A 25675-nucleotide genomic window follows, 5' to 3' on the forward strand; every position below is an offset into this window, starting at 1 on the left:
ACAACCATGATGACCATTCATTCATAAAATATCCTCCATCTTTTGGACTGAATGACACAGGATGTCATTCAATGATGAAGACTATGCATTTGGTGTAGCCAAACTGACATGCTGTGACTGCTTCAGTTTAAAGGCTAATATTTAATCCTAAAAACTAAAAATGTAAAGGATTAAAAGAGGTGCATGGAAGCCAGCCAGCCCCCAGTCTCATGTACTCACCCTCCAGTCTGCCACCAACCAAGTAGACCTGTCTCATGATATAAATAAAGAACAGGGGTTTAGTTGACACGCATGTGTAAGCTGCAAGGCCTCTACATGGCACCCTGTGTTCCTTGCAGTCCTAACACTGACTGACCCTGTATATGAAAAAGCTGAGGTCAATCAGACTGCATCCACCAAAAACGCACGGAAATCGCAAGGTGGGACTTTAAATGGGGCACCAGCCTGTAGGCACAGCACCTCCATCCCTGGTTACATGAACAATATAGGCTATTTGGGACTTTAAGTGAGACGCCAGCAGGTAATGCCCAGTGTCTCTATCCCTGTATCATATACAGGGATGGAGACCAATAGCATGACCTGCTTGTGTCTCATTTAAAGTCCCAAATATTTTATGAAATTAGGGATGGAGGCGCTGTGCTTTACAGGCCAATGCCTCATAAAAAGTCCCAATCTGTGTTTTATACTGCATCCACCAAGGGGATGGAGGTGTATGCTTCTCAGCTAGTCCTTTTCAGGTTTGTACCATTGCTACAACATAACTATTAGAGCTATGATATATTAGACCAGTCATAGATGGGAGCAGGTTGGGGGAGGTTTGGGCTGTCTCCCTCCCACCTGTCTCCCATCTATCCATTAGCAGCCATGTGCTTCCATTGTGGAGACACTCAAAATAGTCAGTGTTAGGACTGCAAGTAACACAGGGTGCCGTGTAGAGGCCTTGTAGCTTACACATTCGTTTGCAAATGCGTGTCAACGAAACCCCTGTTCTTTATTTATATCGGGAGACAGGTCTACTTGGTTGGTGGCAGACTGGAGGGTGAGTACATCAGACTGGGGCTGGCTGGCTTCCATGCATCTCTTTTAATCCTTTTCAATTTTCAGTTTTTCTGATACAGGGATGGAGACACTAGACATTACCTGCTGGTGTCTCACTTAAAGTCCCGAATAGCCTTTATTGTTCAATATTTAATCCTAAACTGTTTTGTTTTATTCTGTATCCTGCCTGGAAGCCCATTTCAATAAAAAATGTTGGACTTTAAGGCTGCATTTACATGGATGCAGAACATAATTTAATTCAATGTTCCATCATTTTGCACTCATCTGGTTGGCCCCAGTCAGAGGAAACTATAGAAAATTGGTAGTAGTAGACCAAACTCTCAGTGCACACAAGGGTTGGGGGCACTTGGCAGAGGAGCAGAACCATATGCCAAGCTTCTGGTTTCAGCCACAAGTATTTAAGAACTCCTTTGTGAAATACTGCCATGGCTCAGGAAGCGGAGACTATGTTCATGGCTCTAATATCATTCCGTATTCATGTAATGTTTTTATATCATCACACCTTGTCTTTGCAAAGGCAATTCATAACACCATCATGCAAAAGAGGTTATTGAATTCTTTTGTGTCATTTTCTGCTTCAGCATACATAACAGGTGCATCTTATGATAATGAAAATCTCATGCTTAGCCCACATTACATCTCATATGCTCTGTGTGAAGACCTTGTCCAGCTACCGTAGCATATTTGCATTCTCTGCCAAATCCTTGAAATATATTTATAAAAACCACTCAACAAGTCAAGATTGTCTTTAGCTAGAACATCGTACAAGAGGCTATTTAAGCAGTTCATTTCTAGCTGGCAGAATATCAATGAGCCTGGTTTACCCAAGTACCCTGCATGCGCATATTAATAATCCTCAGACTACTAAAAGGTGATCTAAAATGACAAATCTGTGTAAGTGGAATCATTTTACATTAAGAATCCTTGAATACGTCTCAGCAGATGCTAATAATATGTTTTATTAATAGGTTTCCTCATTACCTGGATCCAGATTGACTCATTTGTGGGCCCTGCAGCAGTGAGGTTCTCCAGATCACCACTCCGCTCGTAATGAAAAGTAGTCCCAGCCAGTTTATAATCGCCCATCCACTGTATTATGAAGTCCCCATTCAAATAATATTTCTCAGGGTCTTCACTCCTTATTGCAAGGAAATTCCCAGCGGCTTCCACTTCTTCTATTCTTATTGTTCTTGCTCCTTTTGGAATAATGCCAATATCCACATATTCTGTATGTGTTAAAGGGAAATGTTAGCCTGTATATGTTAAAGGGAAAGGTTAGCAAATGTAAAGCCCAACTACACGTTTAAATAAAAAATATATTAATGGCACCAGGAAAAAAAGTAGAAAGCAGTAGTAAAAAAAATATATATATAGCTTTTGTTGCTATACCAACCCTTCCTCCCAAGGCTCAGCAATACCTCCTGCTGCTGTAAACAGTCTTCTAGACTAAATTATATTATTCAACCTACTTCCCGTGAGCGCAGGGGATCATGGAACCACTCTCTGGGGGGGTGCGGCATCACGCTGCCCAGGACTACTACTCTATGGAACGGTTCTCAAACATCAATAAACATAATCCTTTAATTCTACTAGTCTTGATGATATTTACTTTGCTTTGGATTTTTTTTTATTGCTTTTTACATACAAAGAAGGGACAATAAACTGCTACAAAAACCTTACACTAGAAAGTAGAAGCGAGCTATGGGTTCCAGTTAGAGTAAAACTATATGTAAAAAAACACTTCTTTTTAATTTTGGATAGATTAAGGGAGGGTTATAACCCCAGTCAGATGTTTTAATTTTTTTTTTGCCATCTGCATCCCATTGGGGAGATTTACCTTCCCTTCCTGACCCATTAGCCAAAACAGGAAGGAAGAGGAAATCCCTGAAAATTAGGGGAATTCCTTGGGGCCCCCCAAGTCACCAGAACTATTGTCCCCATTGGAAGATTTTCCCTCTATTACTTTTCTGGGGACAACCCAAACTTTTGAATTTTCTTTAGCTTTCACTTAGACAAATAGAGTGAGTGGATCTTCCTAATGGGGGCATAGCAATAAAAGCTTAATAGGTGTTCTCATCCATCATAAAAAATGAATAAAGGAGTATGGAGCAGCGCTATATTAAAAATATAATAGTGAAATAATACAATAGTGAAAGTGTAAAAAAATGTAAAAATGTTTAGAATGACATAACAGAAACCATCAACAAGTCTTAACACATCATCCAATGCAATATCAAAGTAAACAAAATAAATAAATATACATATATATATATATATATATATATATATATATATATATATGTCTGTTCAAAAATAATGTGATCCAAACAGTGACAGGTGTGTGAGTTCAGAATTTTAAGCTGCTATCTTCCTGGGAACCCTCGATTTGGCTCCTAGGTTACATCTGCTGTCTCCTATTTAATTGTAACTATAGTTTTCATTAAAGCCTTATTTTACTTATTACACTATGGGGATCCTCATTTTATTTTATATTAACCAATAATGGAATGATCCTCTTCAGCCAACATTTGACCCCATAAAAAACGCAATATTATTCCTCCTAAGGTGAGCGGCAACTGCACTCAGTGTTGGATATCGGTTGTCGGTTTTGAATCAACAGATTTTTTGCTGGTCAGCCATCACTATTGCACAGTGTATCTGGACACGTTTTTTTGTGTGTTTTTTTTTTTTTTTGAGCATCTCACATGATATATATATTTTGCTATTGCATTGGATGATCTGTTAACACTTGTTGATGGTTTGTTCGTTTACACATGCACCCTTTATTCATCATACAATAATTTTATATGCATCTTATATGTTTTGAAGTACGAGATTTATACTATGAAATTCTAAACATTTTTTCACACTTTCCCTATTGTGTTATTTCACTATAATACAGTATTTTTGATATAGCGCCCCGCTCCATACTCCTTTATTCATTATGTGGTGACACTACAAGGATTGGCTGCTGTATCCAGTATATATACACAGTTTATATTATTCCTAGTGATTGCCTCCCACTTGGTAGCACATTGGTTTTTTGTTTTGTATTGTTTTAATCCATCGCCACTCTGTCCAAAATGAGAAAAAAAAAAAAAAGGTTTGTCATTAGGTATACTTAAGGCTGCATTCACACTTGAGCGTAGCGTTTTACCGTGTTTTTTTACCGCTATTTTACTGCGATTTTTACCGCGATTTTCAGGCGTTTTTTTCCAGACGTTTTTGGAGGCAGGCATTGACATCTATCAAAAACGCTGGTAATCAGCCCAAAAAGAAGCTCATGTACTTTTTTCAGCTACAGGAGTTTTGCAAAACGCTCAGATGTGAACAGGGGCCATTTAAATGAATGGGGTTTTACTTGTTGGGCGTTTTGGAACATTTTTTTTGAGCGTTTTTGGAGCTGAAAAACACTCAAAAACGCCCAGGTGTGAATCGAGCCTTAATGCTCAAATAGTTGTGGATGACTCCTTTGTTCGTAGGTAATTTTTTATTGGGACAATATCTGATCTATTAACTTTCTCCATTCCCCCAGATTAGGGGGGGGGGGTCTTTTCCTTGCCTGGAGAATAGTTTTCTTACTTTTAGCATTATAAAAATGAATAGGAGGTTATTGGCATGAGAGTCATTTGAAGATCCTCTTTTCAATCCAGGAGGCAAATCTTAGGGTTGCAATTTTTTGGAAGGCCTAAGGACATCCAAGAAAATCTGCCATTTCTGACCACAATGCACATACAGTATATGTGCACAACATGAGAAAGAATGTAAGAAATTTTCCACATGCCTTAAAGCAAAGAGGGGAAGGTTTAAGACCCAGAGGGTGGAGAGGGAAGAGGAAAAACTATATTTAAAGGTAGGTTTTCATGTGTATAACTTAGGATGACTAGAGGGAGGACATATAGGTGTCTTAAAATTCCAACCACTCATCCATTGTGAGCTGAGGGATCACTGCTGGCCATCTTTGTTTTGACTTATTTAAGGGCCTTGGTGGGATCCAGCATGGCATAATAGGTAGAAATAAATTTAAAGGATTCTTTCATATGAAGAAGTTTTTCTAAAGATGACTGATAGGGGACAACCCCTTTGCTTTTGGATATTCTTACCATATAAATACAAAATTGCCAACACACAGACAACAATGAAACAGAGGTCACATTGCCCAATAGGATATAACCATCCTTTCTATACTTCTAATTTTTTGAAGATTTAAAGTGATTTAAACTGCTCCTTGGTGCAGTTGGTTTTGCACAGGGCAGCCTGGATCCTCTTCTAGGGTTCCTTTTTACTCCTCCTGGCCCCTCCCTCCGGTTGAGTGCCCCCACAGCAAGCAGAGACGGAGCTGTGGTTTGGCCCCGCCCCCTCTATCTACTTATTGGCTTACTGACTTTGATTGACAGCCACGGGAGCCAATGGCACCATGTCTGTGTCCTGGATGGCTGAGAAACTCATGGATATCGCTGGAGAGATTGGGCTCAGGTTAGTATTAGGGGGTGCTAGGGAGACTGCTGCACACAGAAGGCTTTTTATCGTAATGCATAGAATACATTAAGAAAAAAAATTCTGCCTTGACAACTCCTTTAATCACTTAAGGACTGGAAGGATTTACTCCTTTAATCACCAGGCCATTTTTTTTGTGATGCGGCACTGCGTTACTTTAACGGACAATTGCACGATTGTGCGACATTGTACCCAAATAAAATTGATGTCCCAATTTCCCCACAAATAGAGCAGTCTTTTGGTTTATTCGATCACCTCTGTGATTTTTATTTTTTGCGCTATAAACAAAAAAAGAGAGACAATTCTGAAAAAAAAAAAGAAAAAAACGATATTTTTTACTTTTTGCTATAAAATAGTAAGTAAAAAGTATAAAATAGAAACGAAAGGCAAAACATTTGTGTATAAATATAAAAAATATAAATACCTTTTTTACCTTTCTTATAGGTGATCACATACCCTTTGATCTCAGCTGTATAAGGAGCTCAGAGAGCTGGGGGGAGGAGAAACAGTAGTACAGTGGTCTTTCCACGGGGGGGGGGGGTCTGTCAGAAGGAGTGTAATCATTGGAAGAGAGGGACCATGCTGCGATCTCAGCTAGAGAACTGACCATGCTGTGCCCTCATGCCTAATATGGTCTTTTATTAGAAAAGCAGAGGGACTGGCAGGATCACAAGCTATTTCACACCAAGGAAGCAATACAAAAAGAAGAGGATATTTTTTCATACAAGTACATGGTACAGCAGGCATATATCAGGAATATGAAATATTGGGTTTACATATTCTTTCATTGTTTCTTGAAATGAATAAAATGAAAATGTTCCTATTGCTTAATGTTCATATCTTCCCCCCTTTATAGAAAGATCACAAACTCTGGCTCTGTAACAAATGTAAAAAGGGAAAGACTAATTACCGAATCCATCACTTTGATCAAATGTTTTTGTGATTGTCTGGCAGCTTGAGCCGTCTCCCAGGCAGATCCCACATCGATCCTCGGTGGCATTTGAATTTATTTCGTAGTCACAGCCAATCCTCTAAAGGAAAAATAATGTTACAGGCTGTCAGCCTCAATGATGCTAAAACACAATTATATTAGATCCAAAGTGTCGAGTGGAATAAAGTACCGTTCAGCTTTGCATTTTAAATATGACCTTATCTTTCTTAACAGCTCCTGGCACAAGTCATATCGCTTGACAAAAACTGAATGCGAGCCAAATACTCAAGGCAGTGCAAACCACAAGGCCCCGCAGGACCTCACAAATATGCCCATCCAGAAGCTAGCGGTGTTTCTATCACCTGTGTGATTATATTAATTAATTGAAATTAAGTGTGCTACAGATTTACAGATTAAAGCAACCCTGTCACTGGACAAAGCAAACTAGACATCTACAAGAACCCTGCAAAACAAAAAAAAATCAGCAAGGGTGAATTCATTGCAGTGCATTAACGTGTATTGAGTAAAGGCGTTCCGTTAAATGGGCTACCCAATGCTCTATAAAATGTGCAATTCTGACAATGCACCACACCTCAGTCAGTGCAGGTTAGTGCATTGTCGTGAGTTATGCTGGGCTGCAACACACATCCATTGGCAAGGTGTGTTAAGATGCCTAGAATGAAAGGCTCCACATCGCATACATTGCAACTGTACCACATGTGATACGACATAATAATTTGGAATTGCTTAAAGCAGACCTTCATCCTATAAACAACTTATTTTCACATGCACCCTACCCCCCGCTCCCACATTTGAATATTTTCTATAAAGGTATCTAACATTTATGTGCAGCAGTACACCGCTTCCTTTTTTCTTGCCTAGGCAAGAATGAGGTTTCCCCCCTTCTGCTTCTGGGATGTCCACACATCACAGCCCTGGAGGCAATTTCACTTACAGGTGAATGCATGCGACCGGATTCCCCTTTGGGCCCTGACCACAGGATTGGTGAGAGGGCACTTGCCCATCTGCAGGAAACAAGGACACTGCACACAGACAGAGTTACTTCACTTTGCCCCAAATTGCCAGAACCTGGGTCTTGATGAAGCCCTGTTAAGCAGTCACAGTGTCTTCCTTGCTATCCGGATACTGTCAGTATACCACAGTTGCACTTTGCCAAGCAGAGTCCTAAATGCACCAACTAAAGTGGCTAGCCAAAGATACAAGGCCTCATCCTTCTTCCAAGGGACTGAAGTTACCGATGCCATATGGGCACGAAACACACATACTCAGGGCTATGTATATGTAGTGTATGTGCAGTGTAGTCTGACTTGGGAGTTAAGTCACTAAGCACTGAATTAGGTACAGTGTTTGTAGTTGGGTCTGTGGTGTCAGGGGAGAGAAGAGAGAAGTCTGACACAGGAGCAGTGGCGGCTGGTGCTCCATGGGCCGGGGGGGGGGGGGCGGCAGACGGACTACACCATACCCCCCTCCCCCCCAGACCACACCAGCCTGTATGCCGACTCACTCACCCTGGACATGTGAAGGGCAGTCAGCAGCCGCAGCGGCTTCCCCCTTGCTCGGTCTCACCTCGCTAGGTCTCCTGTTTCTCCTCTCTCCTCCTCCAATGGCATGGCTTCTCCTTTCGGCTAATCGGGAAACGGGTCTCAGGACCTGCTTCCTGATTGGCCAGGAGGAGAATCAGTGTGATAAAAGCAAATATTAATTCGCTATTGTCACACAAATAGGTGAGCACTGCGCCCCGAGCCCACCCTTTTTTGAAGCTAATTAGAGCCTCTCGCTCTAATCACGTGCTTAAAAAAAAAAAAAAACAACCCCATTGGAATCCATGCGTCCGGCGCCCTGCATGTAGATTAGGGAGCCGGGCGCATGGATAGGGGGGCGGCGCCCCTGCACTCCCAATGGACGGGCCGCCCCTGCATAGGAAAAAGTCCTTCTTCTGCTCTCCTCCTGCCTGGAAACATAGCGCCAATTTAAGTAGTGGTAACCCAGTTTGTGTTAAATTGTTATATTGTGATTCATTGTTGTTTAAGTGCTTGTCTCTGCTTCTGGGGTAGTTCACGGATGTGGAATCCCCTAGAATCAGTCTGATTCTGTATTTTATCATAACGTGTGTGTTTTCATTGGTCTTGCACTTACACTATTGCCAGGTGTGCCAGAGGGTCGGGCTTGTTCTTGGGGAGTACAGAACCAATCATACTTAAGCGGCTCCTGCGGGGGTAGCGCTACACATAGAGCAGTACGCATGACTGCAACTAACATGCACTGACCATTCCACACAAATAGAAGTGTTTGTGTGAGGTGGGGGGGTTGGGGTTAGGAGAGGTTCAAGGGCTCACATGTTACAAGGAGGCAGAAAAACACAGTAAGAAACTATTTAATGAAAAAATTATTACAGAGCCATTAAGTAGTAGATATGTATAGATTATTTCTGGAAAGTAAGAATAATGTTTATTGTCACTTTAAAGGATAAGTTCACCTTCAATAACATATTGCATGTTATACCTATATTGGGGGTTTAATATGTAACATGTTATGAATGCACCAGACCCTCACCTTCTGCTCCCCTGCTGTGACAACTAGCAATGGCTCTTCTTCCCCTCACTAAAGAAGGAGGGAAGAGTGCCACTTGAGTGCAAGAGTATGATTTACTATGACATAAATAAGTAGTAACTTACATTAAAGTGGATAAAAGCGTCTGTCAGGTCCAAAACGGTCCCACGATGGTGAGAGGGGTCCACACAATCCGGGGTGCCTCAGGTACAGAGCGCCAGACCAGCTGGCTGTGTGCGTCCGGGCGATCGGGGAGATCAGAAAGATGCGGCCGTGGAGGGAACCGGAAGGCTTCTGATGTCAGCGACAGATGCTTTTATCCTTACTTTAATGTAAGTTACTACGTATTTATGTCATAATAAATCATAATCTTGCACTCAAGTGGCGCTCTTCCCTCCTCCTTTATCTGTTTAGAGTTGACTTCACTCTGTTTGAATGAGCTGACCCTTAGCTGCGGACCACCCTTGGATTGCCTCTAAGAACTGTCAGAAATTTGCACATGGACTCTTAATTAGGGTTGAGCGGACACCTAGATGTCCGTGTTCGACGGGTTCGGCCGAACTTTAAAAAAAAGTCCGGGTCCGTGTCCCGGACTTTTACCGAACTTTTCCCGGACACCGAACCCCATTGAAGTCAATGGGGACCCGAACTTTAAGGCACTAAAATGGCTCTAAAACACCAAAGGAAAGGGCTAGAGTGCTGCAAATGGCAGCAAAACGTAATTAAGAGCATGGCAAGTGCTCTGCAAACAAATGTGGATAGGGAAATAACTTAAAACAACAAAAAAAAACAGAAAAATAAAACAATGTTCTTCTTCATCTCTGAAGGACGAGGCCCATATGGAGTAGGAGGGAGGTTGAGGTGGTGGTGGATGTGGCGGTGACATAGGCGTGCGCACAGGGTGTGCTGGGTGTGCCTGGGCACACCCTAATCACCTAGGGCACATAGCATTGCCAGTGAGGAGATGGGAAAGATCTCCCTGGGACCTGCTCTGCTCTATTTCTCCTTGCCTACAGGTACATGGCCCCGATACATTACTCTCCCTGCTGGCAAACACATGCATGTGTATTTCAACTTTGGGGTGCACACCTTAATGCAATAGGCTGCGCACACCTATGGGCGGTGTAGGTGGAAGCGGCGGTGGAGGAGGACCAGGGCCGGATTAACAGCATCATGGGCTTGGTGCTGAGGATTTTGAAGGGCCTTAAGGGCCGTGCCTTGCCATGCACCCAGAGGAGGAAGGGTGCAGCCATGCATGCCTAATTCAACATGGGATGCTGTCTCTGAAGCCCATAAACACATCCATGCATCGCCAACTGTCCCTCCTTGTCCGGCCTTCACGCTGTGTGGGGAGGTTCTGAGGGTGCTGCCTGGGGAAGCGAGCATAGAAGCCAGACTTCTGTGTTTACAAGTGACAGAAGAGCGGTAACAGTGAATATGGCCAACCCGGGGCCTATATAAAAGGTAGGGGCCTGGAGCTGCAGCTCCAATAGCCCCTACATTAATCTGGCCCTGAGGAGGAGGGCGAGGTAGCCAACACTGCTTCTTTTCAAAAATTTTAAATGAGGGTACACCCCAAAAGAGTGAGAAAGAGCAAAAATGGAACAATGGGTGGGTAAGGTCGGTATCCATTGCTATTCTGCATAAGGTACGGAAAAGTCCCGTGGGATCCATGCCTGGTTCATTTTAATGAACGTGAGCTTGTCCACATTGTCTCTGGACAGGCGGCTGCGCTTGTCTGTTATAACGCCCCCAGCCGTGCTAAATACCCGTTCAGATAATACACTGGCTGCAGGGCACGCCAGCACCTCCAAGGCGTAAAGGGCAAGCTCAGGCCATGTGCCCAATTTGGAGACCCAGAAGTTGAAGGGGGCAGACCCGTCATTCACTACATGTAGGCGTGTGCACACATACTGCTCCACCATGTTGGTAAAATGCTGCCTCCTGCTAAGACGTTCCATCTGAGCTGCTGGTGCTGCTGTTTGTTGTGGCGTGCTGACAAAGCTTTTCCACATTTCGGCCATGCTAACCCTGCCTTCTGAGGTGCTGGCGGTGCCCTGGTTGCGTTGGCGACCTCCTCCTCCTCCTCCTCTGCCTTGTGCTTCCACTGTGGCCCCGCTGTCAGATGGGAATGCCAGCAGCATGGCGTCTACCAGCGTGCGCTTGTACTCGCGCATCTTGCGATCGCGCTCCAGTGAGTGAATTAAGGACGGTACGTTGTCCTTGTAACGGGGATCCAGCAGCGTGGCCACCCAGTAATCAGCACAAGTTAGAATGTGGGCAACTCGGCGGTCGTTGTGGAGACACTGCAGCATGTAATCGCTCATGTGTGCCAGGCTGCCCAGAGGCGACGAAAGGCTGTCCTCTGTGGGAGGTGTATCGTCCGTGTCCTCTGTATCCCCCCAGCCACGCACCAGTGATGGCCATGAGCTGGCCTGGGTGCCACCCTGCTGTGAACATGGTTCCATCTCCTCCTCCAGCTCCTCCTCCTCCTCATCCTCCTCATCCTCCAGAACTGTGCCCCTGCTGGACAATTGCGTCCCTGGCGTTTGCATGTGCAGGAACCCACCCTCGGAGCCCCTTGCGAATGACTGCCCTGAAAGCCTTGGAAATGTTACCTCTTCATCCTCCTCCTCCTCCTCATCCTGTGCCACATCCTCTTCCATCATCGCCCGAATTGTTTTTTCAAGGAGGCATAGAAGTGGGATAGTTAAGCTGAGAACGGCGTCATTGCCACTGGCCATGTTGGTGGAGTACTCAAAACAGCGCAACAAGGCACACAGGTCTCGCATGGAGGCCCAGTTATTGGTGGTGAAGTGGTGCTGTTCCGCAGAGCGACTCACGCGTGCGTGCTGCAGCTGAAACTCCACTATGGCCTGCTGCTGCTCGCACAGTCTTTCCAGCATGTGCAAGGTGGAGTTCCACCTTGTGGGCACGTCACATATGAGGCGGTGAGCGGGAAGGCCGAAGTTACGCTGCAGCGCTGCCAGGCGAGCAGCAGCAGGGTGAGAACGCCGAAAGTGCGCACAAACGGCCCGCACTTTCTGCAGCAGCTCTGACATATCGGGGTAGTTTTTAAGGAACCTCTGCACCACCAAATTCAGCACATGCGCCAGGCAAGGGATGTGCGTCAAACCGGCTAGGCCCAGAGCTGCTATGAGATTTCGCCCGTTATCGCACACCACCAGGCCGGGCTTGAGGCTCGCTGGCAGCAACCACTCATTTGTCTGCTGTTCCATGCTCCTCCACAACTCCTGCGCGGTGTGTGGTTTGTCCCCCAAACAGGCAAGTTGTAAAACTGCCTGCTGTCGTTTACCCCTGGCCGTGCTGAAGTTGGTGGTGAAGGTGTTACGCTGTCCGGATGAGGAGGCGGTAGAGGATGAGGAAGCGGAGTAGGAGGAGTTAGGAACAGGAGGCAAACTGAAGCGCCCTGCAATCCTCGGTGGTGGAAGGACATGCGCCAAATTGCTATCCGCCTCAGGCCCATCCGCCACTGCATTTACCCAGTGTGCCGTTAGGGAGATATAACGCCCCTGACCGTGCTTACTGGTCCACGTATCCGTAGTTAGGTGGACCTTGGCACAGATGGCATTGCGCAGTGCACACCTGATATTTTCCCCCACTTGGTTGTGCAGGGAAGGGATGGCTTGCCTGGAAAAGTAGTGGCGGCTGGGCACGACGTACTGTGGGACAGCCACCGACATAAGGTTTTTAAAACTGTGCGTCTCCACCAGACGGAATGACAGCATTTCAAAGGCCAATAATTTTGAAATGCTGGCATTCAGGGCCAGGGATCGCGGGTGGGTAGGGGGGTACTTCCTCTTCCTCTCAAGTGTTTGGGAGATGGAAAGCTGAACGCTTCCACGGGACATTGTGGAGATGGTTGTTGGTGACCCAGGTGGTGGTGTTGCTGACAGATCGTCTGTTTGCGGGGTGGCAGGTGCCGGTATCACTACAGATGTGGCTGGAGCGGCCGAGACTGCAGCAGAAGAGGAAGCAGGATGAGCCAGAGACGTTTCTTGGTTTTGAAGGTGTGTACTCCACTGCAGCTCGTGCTTTGCACTTAGATGCCTGATCATGCAGGTTGTGCTCAGGTTGAGAAGGTTTATGCCTCGCTTCAAGCTCTGATTGCACAGGGTGCAAACCACTCGTGTCCTGTCATCAGCACATTTTCTAAAGAACTTCCACGCTAGAGAACTCCTTTGAGCTGACTTTGGTGCGCTCGTTCCCTTGCTGCGTTGGGCAGTAGCGGGCGTAGTGTCTAGGGCACGGCCGCTCCGCTTCTGCACCCTGCTCCCTCTTCTGCTGTGCTGGTGGCTCTGTGCGACCACCGCCTCTTCCTCCAAACTACTCAGGTCACCTGCATGACGTTCATTCCATGTGGGGTCGAGGACCTCATCGTCCTCCACATCATCTTCCACCCAGTCTTCACCCCTGCCCTCCTTGTCGGTCTCCACAATGCTGAACGCCGCAGCAGTTGGCACCTGCGTTTCGTCATCATCGGAGACGTGCTGCGATGATCCTTGCATGTACTCATCTTGAGAAATAAGTGGTTGGGCATCGCTGCACTCAATCTCTTCCACTTCTGGGGCAGGGCTAGGTGGATGGCCCTGGGAAACCCTGCTGACAGAGTCCTCAAAAAGAATAAGAGACTGCTGTATGGCTTGGGGCTCAGACTGCTGGCCTGATTTGCAAGGGGGTGAGGTGAAAGACGGTTGGACATTGGCTGCAGGTGCCAACTCTGACCTTTCTGCAGTAGACTGGGTGGGAGACAATGTGAAGGAACTGGAGGCACTGTCAGCAGCAAACCAATCTACTATCGCCTCAACTTGTTCTGGCCTCATCACTTCTAGGGGCGTTTGATGCCCTACCAAATACTGATGCAGGTTCTGTCGCCTACTCACACTTGAGGAAGGTGTTTCACTTGTGCGTGTAGCTGGCACAGATCGACCACGTCCTCTCCTTGCAACAGGAGCTCTACCAGCAGCACCACGACCCAGGCCACGGCCCTTATTTGACGGTCTCCTCATATTTCTGTAATTTAAGATCTTGCCCTAGAAAGGTTTTTATTGAATAGCGGAATAGGAAATATGATCCAAAAAAGTGTATGTATCTCGCACGTACAAAACCACACTAGGCCCCAATTACTATTGTTTCTACCCCTAAAAGGATGGATGAGGAGTAGGAGGAGTATGGAACAGACAGCACCCTCAAATCTTCAGAAGTATGAGATGAACCCCAAAAACTTGGAAAGGTGGATCTCACACGTACCGACACAGACTATCCCGCAATTCAATTGATCCTCAAAGGTTTTTATTGAATAGCGGAATAGGAAATATGATCAAAAAAAGTGTATGTATCTCGCACGTACACAACCACACTAGGCCCCAATTACTATTGTTTGTACCCCTAAAAGGATGGATGAGGAGTAGGAGGAGGAGTATGGAACAGGCAGCACCCTCAAATCTTCAGAAGTATGAGATGAACCCCAAAAACTTGGAAAGGTGGATCTCACACGTACCGACACAGACTATCCCGCAATTCAATTGATCCTCAAAGGTTTTTATTGAATAGCGGAATAGGAAATATGATCAAAAAAAGTGTATGTATCTCGCACGTACACAACCACACTAGGCCCCAATTACTATTGTTTGTACCCCTAAAAGGATGGATGAGGAGTAGGAGGAGGAGTATGGAACAGGCAGCACCCTCAAATCTTCAGAAGTATGAGATGAACCCCAAAAACTTGGAAAGGTGGATCTCACACGTACCGACACAGACTATCCCGCAATTCAATTGATCCTCAAAGGTTTTTATTGAATAGCGGAATAGGAAATATGATCAAAAAAAGTGTATGTATCTCGCACGTACACAACCACACTAGGCCCCAATTACTATTGTTTGTACCCCTAAAAGGATGGTTGAGCAGTAGGAGCAGGAGTATGGAACAGGCAGCACCCTCAAATCTTCAGAAGTATGAGATGAACCCCAACAACTTGGAAAGGTGGATCTCACACGTACCGACACAGACTATCTCGCAATTGAATTGATCCCCAAAGGTTTTAATTGAATAGCGGAATAGAAAATATGATCAAAAAGAAAGTGTATGTATCTCGCACGTACACCACCACACTAGGCCCCAACTACTATTGTTTGTACCCCTAAAAGGATGGTTGAGCAGTAGGAGGAGGAGTATGGAACAGGCAGCACCCTCAAATCTTCAGAAGTATGAGATGAACCCCAAAAACTTGGAAAGGTGGATCTCTCTCACACGTACCAACACAGACTATCCCCCAATTTAACTGATCCCCAAAGGTTTTTGATTAAATAGCGGAATAGAAAATATGATCCAAAAAAAGTGTATGTATATCACACGTACACAACCACACTAGGCCCCAATTACTATTGTTTGCACCCCTAAAAGGCTAGATGAGGAGTAGGGGGGGTATGGAACAGGCAGCACCCTCAAATCTTCAGAAGTATGAGATGAACCCCAAAAACTTGGAAAGGTGGATCTCTCTCACACGTACCAACACAGACTATCCCCCAATTTAACTGATCCCCAAAGGTTTTTGATTAAATAGCGGAATAGAAAATATGATCCAAAAAAAGTGTATGTATATCACACGTACACAACCACACTAGGCCCCAATTACTATTGTTTGTACCCCTAAAAGGCTAGATGAGGAGTAGGGGGAGTATGGAACAGGCAGCACCCTCAAACCTTCAGAAGTATGAGATGAACCCCAACAACTTGGAAAGGTGGATCTCTCTCACACGTACCAACACAGACTATCCCCCAATTTAACTGATCCCCAAAGGTTTTTGATTAAATAGCGGAATAGAAAATATGATCCAAAAAAAGTGTATGTATATCACACGTACACAACCACACTAGGCCCCAATTACTATTGTTTGTACCCCTAAAAGGCTAGATGAGGAGTAGGGGAGTATGGAACAGGCAGCACCCTCAAACCTTCAGAAGTATGAGATGAACCCCAACAACTTGGAAAGGTGGATCTCTCTCACACGTACCAACACAGACTATCCCCCAATTTAACTGATCCCCAAAGGTTTTTGATTAAATAGCGGAATAGAAAATATGATCCAAAAAAAGTGTATGTATATCACACGTACACAACCACACTAGGCCCCAATTACTATTGTTTGTACCCCTAAAAAGGCTAGATGAGGAGTAGGGGGAGTATGGAACAGGCAGCACCCTCAAACCTTCAGAAGTATGAGATGAACCCCAACAACTTGGAAAGGTGGATCTCTCTCACACGTACCAACACAGACTATCCCCCAATTTAACTGATCCCCAAAGGTTTTTGATTAAATAGCGGAATAGAAAATATGATCCAAAAAAAGTGTATGTATATCACACGTACACAACCACACTAGGCCCCAATTACTATTGTTTGTACCCCTAAAAGGCTAGATGAGGAGTAGGGGGGGTATGGAACAGGCAGCACCCTCAAACCTTCAGAAGTATGAGATGAACCCCAACAACTTGGAAAGGTGGATCTCTCTCACACGTACCAACACAGACTATCCCCCAATTTAACTGATCCCCAAAGGTTTTTGATTAAATAGCGGAATAGAAAATATGATCCAAAAAAAGTGTATGTATATCACACGTACACAACCACACTGGGCCCCAATTACTATTGTTTGTACCCCTAAAAGGCTAGATGAGGAGTAGGGGGAGTATGGAACAGGCAGCACCCTCAAACCTTCAGAAGTATGAGATGAACCCCAACAACTTGGAAAGGTGGATCTCTCTCACACGTACCAACACAGACTATCCCCCAATTTAACTGATCCCCAAAGGTTTTTGATTAAATAGCGGAATAGAAAATATGATCCAAAAAAAGTGTATGTATATCACACGTACACAACCACACTAGGCCCCAATTACTATTGTTTGTACCCCTAAAAGGCTAGGAGTAGGGGGAGTATGGAACAGGCAGCACCCTCAAACCTTCAGAAGTATGAGATGAACCCCAACAACTTGGAAAGGTGGATCTCTCTCACACGTACCAACACAGACTATCCCCCAATTTAACTGATCCCCAAAGGTTTTTGATTAAATAGCGGAATAGAAAATATGATCCAAAAAAAGTGTATGTATATCACACGTACACAACCACACTAGGCCCCAATTACTATTGTTTGTACCCCTAAAAGGCTAGATGAGGAGTAGGGGGGGTATGGAACAGGCAGCACCCTCAAATCTTCAGAAGTATGAGATGAACCCCAAAAACTTGGAAAGGTGGATCTCTCTCACACGTACCAACACAGACTATCCCCCAATTTAACTGATCCCCAAAGGTTTTTGATTAAATAGCGGAATAGAAAATATGATCCAAAAAAAGTGTATGTATATCACACGTACACAACCACACTAGGCCCCAATTACTATTGTTTGTACCCCTAAAAGGCTAGGAGTAGGGGGAGTATGGAACAGGCAGCACCCTCAAACCTTCAGAAGTATGAGATGAACCCCAACAACTTGGAAAGGTGGATCTCTCTCACACGTACCAACACAGACTATCCCCCAATTTAACTGATCCCCAAAGGTTTTTGATTAAATAGCGGAATAGAAAATATGATCCAAAAAAAGTGTATGTATATCACACGTACACAACCACACTAGGCCCCAATTACTATTGTTTGTACCCCTAAAAGGCTAGATGAGGAGTAGGGGGGGTATGGAACAGGCAGCACCCTCAAATCTTCAGAAGTATGAGATGAACCCCAAAAACTTGGAAAGGTGGATCTCTCTCACACGTACCAACACAGACTATCCCCCAATTTAACTGATCCCCAAAGGTTTTTGATTAAATAGCGGAATAGAAAATATGATCCAAAAAAAGTGTATGTATATCACACGTACACAACCACACTAGGCCCCAATTACTATTGTTTGTACCCCTAAAAGGCTAGATGAGGAGTAGGGGGGGTATGGAACAGGCAGCACCCTCAAACCTTCAGAAGTATGAGATGAACCCCAACAACTTGGAAAGGTGGATCTCTCTCACACGTACCAACACAGACTATCCCCCAATTTAACTGATCCCCAAAGGTTTTTGATTAAATAGCGGAATAGAAAATATGATCCAAAAAAAGTGTATGTATATCACACGTACACAACCACACTAGGCCCCAATTACTATTGTTTGTACCCCTAAAAGGCTAGATGAGGAGTAGGGGGGGTATGGAACAGGCAGCACCCTCAAATCTTCAGAAGTATGAGATGAACCCCAAAAACTTGGAAAGGTGGATCTCTCTCACACGTACCAACACAGACTATCCCCCAATTTAACTGATCCCCAAAGGTTTTTGATTAAATAGCGGAATAGAAAATATGATCCAAAAAAAGTGTATGTATATCACACGTACACAACCACACTAGGCCCCAATTACTATTGTTTGTACCCCTAAAAGGCTAGATGAGGAGTAGGGGGGGTATGGAACAGGCAGCACCCTCAAACCTTCAGAAGTATGAGATGAACCCCAACAACTTGGAAAGGTGGATCTCTCTCACACGTACCAACACAGACTATCCCCCAATTTAACTGATCCCCAAAGGTTTTTGATTAAATAGCGGAATAGAAAATATGATCCAAAAAAAGTGTATGTATATCACACGTACACAACCACACTAGGCCCCAATTACTATTGTTTGTACCCCTAAAAGGCTAGGAGTAGGGGGAGTATGGAACAGGCAGCACCCTCAAACCTTCAGAAGTATGAGATGAACCCCAACAACTTGGAAAGGTGGATCTCTCTCACACGTACCAACACAGACTATCCCCCAATTTAACTGATCCCCAAAGGTTTTTGATTAAATAGCGGAATAGAAAATATGATCCAAAAAAAGTGTATGTATATCACACGTACACAACCACACTAGGCCCCAATTACTATTGTTTGTACCCCTAAAAGGCTAGATGAGGAGTAGGGGGAGTATGGAACAGGCAGCACCCTCAAACCTTCAGAAGTATGAGATGAACCCCAACAACTTGGAAAGGTGGATCTCTCTCACACGTACCAACACAGACTATCCCCCAATTTAACTGATCCCCAAAGGTTTTTGATTAAATAGCGGAATAGAAAATATGATCCAAAAAAAGTGTATGTATATCACACGTACACAACCACACTAGGCCCCAATTACTATTGTTTGTACCCCTAAAAGGCTAGATGAGGAGTAGGGGGGGTATGGAACAGGCAGCACCCTCAAACCTTCAGAAGTATGAGATGAACCCCAACAACTTGGAAACGTGGATCTCTCTCACACGTACCAACACAGACTATCCCCCAATTTAACTGATCCCCAAAGGTTTTTGATTAAATAGCGGAATAGAAAATATGATCCAAAAAAAGTGTATGTATATCACACGTACACAACCACACTGGGCCCCAATTACTATTGTTTGTACCCCTAAAAGGCTAGATGAGGAGTAGGGGGAGTATGGAACAGGCAGCACCCTCAAACCTTCAGAAGTATGAGATGAACCCCAACAACTTGGAAAGGTGGATCTCTCTCACACGTACCAACACAGACTATCCCCCAATTTAACTGATCCCCAAAGGTTTTTGATTAAATAGCGGAATAGAAAATATGATCCAAAAAAAGTGTATGTATATCACACGTACACAACCACACTAGGCCCCAATTACTATTGTTTGTACCCCTAAAAGGCTAGGAGTAGGGGGAGTATGGAACAGGCAGCACCCTCAAACCTTCAGAAGTATGAGATGAACCCCAACAACTTGGAAAGGTGGATCTCTCTCACACGTACCAACACAGACTATCCCCCAATTTAACTGATCCCCAAAGGTTTTTGATTAAATAGCGGAATAGAAAATATGATCCAAAAAAAGTGTATGTATATCACACGTACACAACCACACTAGGCCCCAATTACTATTGTTTGTACCCCTAAAAGGCTAGATGAGGAGTAGGGGGGGTATGGAACAGGCAGCACCCTCAAATCTTCAGAAGTATGAGATGAACCCCAAAAACTTGGAAAGGTGGATCTCTCTCACACGTACCAACACAGACTATCCCCCAATTTAACTGATCCCCAAAGGTTTTTGATTAAATAGCGGAAGAGAAAATATGATCCAAAAAAAGTGTATGTATATCACACGTACACAACCACACTAGGCCCCAATTACTATTGTTTGTACCCCTAAAAGGCTAGGAGTAGGGGGAGTATGGAACAGGCAGCACCCTCAAACCTTCAGAAGTATGAGATGAACCCCAACAACTTGGAAAGGTGGATCTCTCTCACACGTACCAACACAGACTATCCCCCAATTTAACTGATCCCCAAAGGTTTTTGATTAAATAGCGGAATAGAAAATATGATCCAAAAAAAGTGTATGTATATCACACGTACACAACCACACTAGGCCCCAATTACTATTGTTTGTACCCCTAAAAGGCTAGATGAGGAGTAGGGGGGGTATGGAACAGGCAGCACCCTCAAATCTTCAGAAGTATGAGATGAACCCCAAAAACTTGGAAAGGTGGATCTCTCTCACACGTACCAACACAGACTATCCCCCAATTTAACTGATCCCCAAAGGTTTTTGATTAAATAGCGGAATAGAAAATATGATCCAAAAAAAGTGTATGTATATCACACGTACACAACCACACTAGGCCCCAATTACTATTGTTTGTACCCCTAAAAGGCTAGATGAGGAGTAGGGGGGGTATGGAACAGGCAGCACCCTCAAACCTTCAGAAGTATGAGATGAACCCCAACAACTTGGAAAGGTGGATCTCTCTCACACGTACCAACACAGACTATCCCCCAATTTAACTGATCCCCAAAGGTTTTTGATTAAATAGCGGAATAGAAAATATGATCCAAAAAAAGTGTATGTATATCACACGTACACAACCACACTAGGCCCCAATTACTATTGTTTGTACCCCTAAAAGGCTAGATGAGGAGTAGGGGGGGTATGGAACAGGCAGCACCCTCAAATCTTCAGAAGTATGAGATGAACCCCAAAAACTTGGAAAGGTGGATCTCTCTCACACGTACCAACACAGACTATCCCCCAATTTAACTGATCCCCAAAGGTTTTTGATTAAATAGCGGAATAGAAAATATGATCCAAAAAAAGTGTATGTATATCACACGTACACAACCACACTAGGCCCCAATTACTATTGTTTGTACCCCTAAAAGGCTAGATGAGGAGTAGGGGGGGTATGGAACAGGCAGCACCCTCAAACCTTCAGAAGTATGAGATGAACCCCAACAACTTGGAAAGGTGGATCTCTCTCACACGTACCAACACAGACTATCCCCCAATTTAACTGATCCCCAAAGGTTTTTGATTAAATAGCGGAATAGAAAATATGATCCAAAAAAAGTGTATGTATATCACACGTACACAACCACACTAGGCCCCAATTACTATTGTTTGTACCCCTAAAAGGCTAGGAGTAGGGGGAGTATGGAACAGGCAGCACCCTCAAACCTTCAGAAGTATGAGATGAACCCCAACAACTTGGAAAGGTGGATCTCTCTCACACGTACCAACACAGACTATCCCCCAATTTAACTGATCCCCAAAGGTTTTTGATTAAATAGCGGAATAGAAAATATGATCCAAAAAAAGTGTATGTATATCACACGTACACAACCACACTAGGCCCCAATTACTATTGTTTGTACCCCTAAAAGGCTAGATGAGGAGTAGGGGGAGTATGGAACAGGCAGCACCCTCAAACCTTCAGAAGTATGAGATGAACCCCAACAACTTGGAAAGGTGGATCTCTCTCACACGTACCAACACAGACTATCCCCCAATTTAACTGATCCCCAAAGGTTTTTGATTAAATAGCGGAATAGAAAATATGATCCAAAAAAAGTGTATGTATATCACACGTACACAACCACACTAGGCCCCAATTACTATTGTTTGTACCCCTAAAAGGCTAGATGAGGAGTAGGGGGGGTATGGAACAGGCAGCACCCTCAAATCTTCAGAAGTATGAGATGAACCCCAAAAACTTGGAAAGGTGGATCTCTCTCACACGTACCAACACAGACTATCCCCCAATTTAACTGATCCCCAAAGGTTTTTGATTAAATAGCGGAATAGAAAATATGATCCAAAAAAAGTGTATGTATATCACACGTACACAACCACACTAGGCCCCAATTACTATTGTTTGTACCCCTAAAAGGCTAGGAGTAGGGGGAGTATGGAACAGGCAGCACCCTCAAACCTTCAGAAGTATGAGATGAACCCCAACAACTTGGAAAGGTGGATCTCTCTCACACGTACCAACACAGACTATCCCCCAATTTAACTGATCCCCAAAGGTTTTTGATTAAATAGCGGAATAGAAAATATGATCCAAAAAAAGTGTATGTATATCACACGTACACAACCACACTAGGCCCCAATTACTATTGTTTGTACCCCTAAAAGGCTAGGAGTAGGGGGAGTATGGAACAGGCAGCACCCTCAAACCTTCAGAAGTATGAGATGAACCCCAACAACTTGGAAAGGTGGATCTCTCTCACACGTACCAACACAGACTATCCCCCAATTTAACTGATCCCCAAAGGTTTTTGATTAAATAGCGGAATAGAAAATATGATCCAAAAAAAGTGTATGTATATCACACGTACACAACCACACTAGGCCCCAATTACTATTGTTTGTACCCCTAAAAGGCTAGATGAGGAGTAGGGGGGGTATGGAACAGGCAGCACCCTCAAATCTTCAGAAGTATGAGATGAACCCCAAAAACTTGGAAAGGTGGATCTCTCTCACACGTACCAACACAGACTATCCCCCAATTTAACTGATCCCCAAAGGTTTTTGATTAAATAGCGGAATAGAAAATATGATCCAAAAAAAGTGTATGTATATCACACGTACACAACCACACTAGGCCCCAATTACTATTGTTTGTACCCCTAAAAGGCTAGATGAGGAGTAGGGGGGGTATGGAACAGGGAGCACCCTCAAACCTTCAGAAGTATGAGATGAACCCCAACAACTTGGAAAGGTGGATCTCTCTCACACGTACCAACACAGACTATCCCCCAATTTAACTGATCCCCAAAGGTTTTTGATTAAATAGCGGAATAGAAAATATGATCCAAAAAAAGTGTATGTATATCACACGTACACAACCACACTAGGCCCCAATTACTATTGTTTGTACCCCTAAAAGGCTAGATGAGGAGTAGGGGGGGTATGGAACAGGCAGCACCCTCAAACCTTCAGAAGTATGAGATGAACCCCAACAACTTGGAAAGGTGGATCTCTCTCACACGTACCAACACAGACTATCCCCCAATTTAACTGATCCCCAAAGGTTTTTGATTAAATAGCGGAATAGAAAATATGATCCAAAAAAAGTGTATGTATATCACACGTACACAACCACACTAGGCCCCAATTACTATTGTTTGTACCCCTAAAAGGCTAGATGAGGAGTAGGGGGGGTATGGAACAGGCAGCACCCTCAAACCTTCAGAAGTATGAGATGAACCCCAACAACTTGGAAAGGTGGATCTCTCTCACACGTACCAACACAGACTATCCCCCAATTTAACTGATCCCCAAAGGTTTTTGATTAAATAGCGGAATAGAAAATATGATCCAAAAAAAGTGTATGTATATCACACGTACACAACCACACTAGGCCCCAATTACTATTGTTTGTACCCCTAAAAGGCTAGATGAGGAGTAGGGGGGGTATGGAACAGGCAGCACCCTCAAACCTTCAGAAGTATGAGATGAACCCCAACAACTTGGAAAGGTGGATCTCTCTCACACGTACCAACACAGACTATCCCCCAATTTAACTGATCCCCAAAGGTTTTTGATTAAATAGCGGAATAGAAAATATGATCCAAAAAAAGTGTATGTATATCACACGTACACAACCACACTAGGCCCCAATTACTATTGTTTGTACCCCTAAAAGGCTAGATGAGGAGTAGGGGGGGTATGGAACAGGCAGCACCCTCAAACCTTCAGAAGTATGAGATGAACCCCAACAACTTGGAAAGGTGGATCTCTCTCACACGTACCAACACAGACTATCCCCCAATTTAACTGATCCCCAAAGGTTTTTGATTAAATAGCGGAATAGAAAATATGATCCAAAAAAAGTGTATGTATATCACACGTACACAACCACACTAGGCCCCAATTACTATTGTTTGTACCCCTAAAAGGCTAGGAGTAGGGGGAGTATGGAACAGGCAGCACCCTCAAACCTTCAGAAGTATGAGATGAACCCCAACAACTTGGAAAGGTGGATCTCTCTCACACGTACCAACACAGACTATCCCCCAATTTAACTGATCCCCAAAGGTTTTTGATTAAATAGCGGAATAGAAAATATGATCCAAAAAAAGTGTATGTATATCACACGTACACAACCACACTAGGCCCCAATTACTATTGTTTGTACCCCTAAAAGGCTAGATGAGGAGTAGGGGGAGTATGGAACAGGCAGCACCCTCAAATCTTCAGAAGTATGAGATTGTGTTCACTGTACCCCACAAAGATTGAGTTCACTGCACCCCACAATGATTGTGTTCACTGCACCCCACAAAGATTGTGTTCACTGCACCTCACAAAGATTGTGTTCACTGTATCCCCCAAAGATTGTGTTCACTGCACCCCACAAAGATTCTGTTCACTGTACCCCACAAAGATTGTGTTCACTGCACCCTAAAAGGATGTTGTTCACTGCACCCCACAAAGATTGTGTTCACTGCACCCTAAAAGGATGTTGTTCACTGCACCCCAAAAAGATTGTGTTCACTGTACCCCCCCAAAGATTGTGTTCACTGCACCCCACAAAGATTGTGTTCACTGCACCCCAAAAAGATTGTGTTCACTGTACCCCCCAAAGATTGTGTTCACTGCACCCCAAAAAGATTGTGTTCACTGTACCCCCCAAAGATTGTGTTCACTGCACCCCACAAAGATTCTGTTCACTGTACCCCACAAAGATTGTGTTCACTGCACCCCAAAAAGATTGTGTTTACTGTACCCACCCAAAGATTGTGTTCACTGCACCCCACAAAGATTCTGTTCACTGCACCCCACAAAGGATTTTGTTCACTGCACCCCAAAAAGATTGTGTTCACTGCACCCCAAAAAGGATTTTGATCACTGCACCCCAAAAAGGATGTTGTTCACTGCACCCCAAAAATGATTTTGTTCACTCCACCCCAAAAAGATTGTGTTCACTGCACCCCACAAAGATTGTGTTCACTGCACCCCAAAAAGATTGTGTTCACTGTACCCCCCAAAGATTGTGTTCACTGCACCCCACAAAGATTCTGTTCACTGTACCCCACAAAGATTGTGTTCACTGCACCCCAAAAAGATTGTGTTCACTGCACCCCAAAAAGGATGTTGTTCACTGCACCCCAAAAAGGATGTTGTTCACTCCACCCCAAAAAGATTGTGTTCACTGCACCCCACAAAGATTGTGTTCACTGCACCCCAAAAAGATTGTGTTCACTGCACCCCAAAAATGATTTTGTTCACTGCACCCCAAAAAGGATTTTGTTCACTGCACCCCAAAAAGGATGTTGT

General features: G+C 44.2%; 1 protein-coding gene across 2 annotated transcripts in view; it reads right to left on the reverse strand.

Annotated features, from left to right (window-relative positions):
- The window catches only part of ADAMTS12 (ADAM metallopeptidase with thrombospondin type 1 motif 12), a 788736-nt gene that overhangs the window by 169423 nt on the left and 593638 nt on the right, over positions 1-25675 (reverse strand). For both annotated transcript variants that reach the window (XM_082272461.1, XM_082272462.1), the window contains exons 14-15: positions 6467-6587; positions 2041-2285 (exon numbers count right to left, since the gene is read on the reverse strand). In XM_082272461.1, the coding sequence (XP_082128587.1) occupies positions 2041-2285; positions 6467-6587 (366 nt within the window). The remainder of the gene's footprint in view (positions 1-2040; positions 2286-6466; positions 6588-25675) is intronic.

Source organism: Pelophylax lessonae (assembly GCF_965119305.1).
Source record: "Pelophylax lessonae genome assembly, chromosome: 1".
NCBI lineage: Eukaryota > Metazoa > Chordata > Amphibia > Anura > Ranidae > Pelophylax > Pelophylax lessonae.